Consider the following 4,135-nt stretch of genomic DNA (forward strand, 5'->3'; position numbering starts at 1 on the left):
TTTCATTTTTGCACATCATTTCACCTCAGAATATTCCTAAACTTTGTAGTTTTATTTTCCATTTCTTTTTTGAATTTATGCTCTTCCATTAACATTTACAATTTACATCTAAATGTTTTTACTTCAAAAATAGTCCATTATAGTTTAATTAAATTACAATCAAAATTTCATTAACTATTTATAACAATTTTCATAAATTTTCACAAAATTTCTTGAGATCTTCATACATATCGATATTTTCATAAAATTGAGACCTCGATATTTGAATACATATAGATATTTTCATAAAATTGAGACCTCGATATTTCCATCGATATCGATATTTTAAACATTGTGTATATATACTAAGGAAGAAACAGCGATCCAACTTAGATATATATACTGTAATTATAGCTTTTCAAATACCAATGGAAATTAGACTACTAAAATACAGTAACATTAAATTTCTCCAAAATTTGACATTCAAATAAGTATTGAACTAGAGATGGAAATTAACAAATAATTATTTAATTTATTTTCATTTTAATGTTTATGTACTACAAGATTTAGAAACATAAGCCTTTTACTTCCCCAGTAGTCTCCCAAGGATGTAAATGCATCTCATATTTTGACCATATCTTAAACCCTAGACTTATCTTCCATGTGTAAACACATAAATGCATTAAACAAAAAGTTCAAAGAATGAAGTAGCAATTCAAGAATTATACATTTAATTCCCAATGAATACTAGAGACTCTTCAAAAACTTTGAGCCTCAAAATTGTATTTTCCTATACACAGAGAATCAGAGGAGGAAAAAAAAAAAGCCCCTCCGTCTTTTAGAAGCAAGAAACACTTGTTAGGTTAATGGTTGAGATTATTTGGTTTCGGATGCTGGCGATGGCGATGGCGAGAGCACTTGTTTCTATTGGCTTTGCCGAGTGCACAAACGCAGTTCTGAAGAATCTCATAATCCTCCTCCCAGAACAACAAAGACGCCTTCTCTGGGTTCTCCAAAAGCAACTTCGATGTTAAGAAACCAGCGATCGTCCACGTTTGGAAGAGTCGTGATTGCTTCCCTACTAATCTTGCACTGCGCATATCGTAGTACTCGGGCCAACGATCGACTGCAAGCTTCTTTTCAGCCACTGCAATGGCATTCCTTGCTAGCTCTGGCCTCCCCATCTTCATGCAGGCTAGTGTAAACTGTAAACATGCCAACAAAAAATGGTTACCAATCAAGCCGGTTAAAAGTTGTGAGGTAAAGGTTGAAAAGAAGTTTAAATAAGAACAAGTCCCTCACCTGCCACAAGAGTGTTGGCCAAGATCCTCCATTATGATATGACCAAGGACTGCCAATTGGAAAAACAAAGGAAATTGTCAGTACACTTGGTTGTAAAGTTTTTTTTTCTTCCGCTTCGAAAATCGAAAGAGACTCACGTGTTCTTAGGGTCGCTGCCAGTTACTATGCGCCATTCCTCATACTCCATAGCTGGGAAGCATATCTTGAGAGGCATGTTAGCCACAAGATCATCCCATTTGGCTTCAATCAAGTTCAGAATGCCCTCGTTCTGTTTTGGAGTCCCGAGTGACGACACAACGGACCAAAGATTCCCGAGCGTAAAAAACCTAAAGTCCATGTGAGCAGGCTGTAGATTGCCAATAAGGTAGCCACCCTCCTCAGGAATCCAGTCCACCAGCCAACTAGGAATTTGTTCAGGATATATATTGAACTTGTTCACAGCATCAGTAGAATATTCCTCTGTTTTGTAACGATAAATTTCGTTGATTTTGTTCTTATCAACCCAGTAATATTCCCGAATATGGAAGGAGAGTGCACTGAGTCTATTGTTGAGGGCAACCACCAAATTCTTAGTTGATTCGTTGACAATCAGCATCTCTCTGGAGCAGCGTAAGGCCGAATAGAACAATGCCTACAAAATGAATTAACGACATCAAGTCATTGCCTGCAAATGCTCTCGAACTATATCTACAGTAACAATGAAGGATTACTTGTACATGCTCTTGAACTAAAGATGCAGAACTACAAAGGATGATCAGTCATTACTCATACTTGAATTTCAAGAGGGTGTCCATGGATGCCCATTCGTCTATCAATCATGCAGGAACCATCACTGACTAACAGAGTAGGAAACATGTCAAACCCATTCGTCAAGCAGAGATTAAGGATCAGTCTTATGCCTGTCTGTACATCGACCCGTTCCTGCAATGTGTAATCTCCCGTGATCTTTCCATAAGCTCTTAACAAAATAATCCACCACAACCCTGTAAATAGGCACACACAGTAACAAAGTTTCAAGCTCTATGACATATGTAAAGTTGCATGTTTGTGGAAGAAAACATTTAAGTGAATCCATTGCGGCAATGAGAAAAAAAAAAAAAGAAAAAAAAAATTATGTTACCAGAATCAACTGGTGCAACACGACCAATGGCAGATTCACCAAAATCAGGATCAAGAACTTCCTCGAAAGCTCCATCGCTTCCATCAAGAGGCTGGCTTCTAACTTTGAAACTTGCTGGCATCAATCCTTGCCCAGGGCTATAACAGTCGACAGTTTTCTCCCAACTCTATTTACATAAACAGAAAGCTCGACATGTAGGTACATACCTGTAATTGCAAGGTGTGAAGGAGAAAATTCTTGACAATCTCCTCTTCTCCATTTAACAAGAAGGCCAAGGCCGAAGGTACAAAATCGCGAACAAAGACCTGGTCGTAATTCAGTGGCTGAGTATCAGCTGGATCATTAGCAGCAACAGTTCCAACAGGATGTCCACAATAGTAGACAACAGAGTCTCGAAGCAAGCTCCATGCCTCCTTTTCAATCATGGACACCTCTCTCTCAACTCTAGAGTAATTAGAACCCTTCAAACTACCCAATCCCTCATCTTCTTTAACAATATCATGACCCGTCTCAATACTCCCTATCAACAATGGCTTAACCTTAAACCCTCCTTGAATATAGATTGTGTCAAAGTTCTTCTGTTTGACATGAGGCTCTGCCGATGTCGACTGATTTCTAAAATCCGAAGCTACATTTGCAATCAAACACCTATTTCTACCACTGCTACCTTTATATAACCGATAACCATTAGAAAAACTAAAACATCTCCTATTCAAATTATCAAGAACCTGTACAGACCCTATAATTTTACATCCATTCGGCTCTAATTTCGACAATCTACTGATCCTCTTATACTTTGGCTTGGGCGATGCGATTGTTCCAAACATCGAAGAGGATTTGAAACCAGTAAGAATCCTACAAGGTTTCATGGTAGAAATTCCCAGAGAACTACAAGTATGCATGCTTCAGAGTTCTAAAATCCTTATAAATAACTAACTTCCTTAGATTCAGCTAATAATAATCAGCTCAAAATGGAGAGAAAACTAGGGTTTAGAGTAGTTATATACAACTCTGTTTGTTCTGAAAAATCGTAAAAACAGAGTATTCAAACTATTCTTACACGAATTTACAGATCAAAGATTGGAGTAAAAGCTAAAATTAAAAAATGGAACAGAGCCTTTACTTACAAATTGATGAACGATCGGACTGAAATTGTCTGAACGAAAGAGAGCTGTTTCGAATTTGAAAAAATCCAATAAAAATGGAAGATTACACAGCAATCAGGAACCCTTTTTATAGATGCTGGGGAGGGAAGAAGGTGAAATGAAATTACTTTAATACCCCTTCATATTCAACGCGGCTTGTGTCGTCTTAAAGCTGAATTAGTACTGAAATTACAATAATACTCCTTCATGTTCAATGAGCCTTCTGTCACGGTGATAAAACAATTTTTTATTTTTAGTTTTAAATTATATATTTTTAAATTTTTATTTGGACACAAAAATAGCTGTGAAAAAATGAAAGGGTACTAAAAGCTTTTTCCCCATTTCATTCTTGACCCTGGTCCATTAATTTTTATTTTATTTCTTGTTTTTTTAAAAAAAAAAAAACTGTTTTTTTTTAGTATAATGAAGGGAAAAAAAACAAAAAAAAAGAATCCAAGAAACCAACAAATCATAGTGCATGGCATAATTTGATCATTAAGGGTTGTCTTCGAGCCAAATCATCAAAAGTCGAAATCTACGAGTGTGGGAAGTTAAGTCATGAGCGACAAAGTTACTTTTATAGTTGATC

At 36.4% G+C, this 4,135-nt stretch overlaps 1 protein-coding gene across 1 annotated transcript; it reads right to left on the reverse strand.

The window, feature by feature from the left end:
* Positions 1-641: 641 nt before the first annotated feature.
* LOC120067548 (alkaline/neutral invertase A, mitochondrial) lies at positions 642-3,602 on the reverse strand. The gene is made up of 6 exons (XM_039019100.1): positions 2,608-3,602; positions 2,402-2,567; positions 2,053-2,264; positions 1,419-1,912; positions 1,282-1,330; positions 642-1,184 (listed from the first exon to the last, which is right to left on the reverse strand). Exons 1-6 carry the CDS (start codon positions 3,301-3,303, stop codon positions 843-845), a joined length of 1,959 nt encoding a protein of 652 aa, XP_038875028.1. The 5' UTR covers positions 3,304-3,602; the 3' UTR covers positions 642-842.
* Positions 3,603-4,135: the final 533 nt, after the last annotated feature.

The sequence above is a fragment of the Benincasa hispida genome, chromosome 1 (assembly GCF_009727055.1).
Source record: "Benincasa hispida cultivar B227 chromosome 1, ASM972705v1, whole genome shotgun sequence".
Classification (NCBI taxonomy): domain Eukaryota; kingdom Viridiplantae; phylum Streptophyta; class Magnoliopsida; order Cucurbitales; family Cucurbitaceae; genus Benincasa; species Benincasa hispida.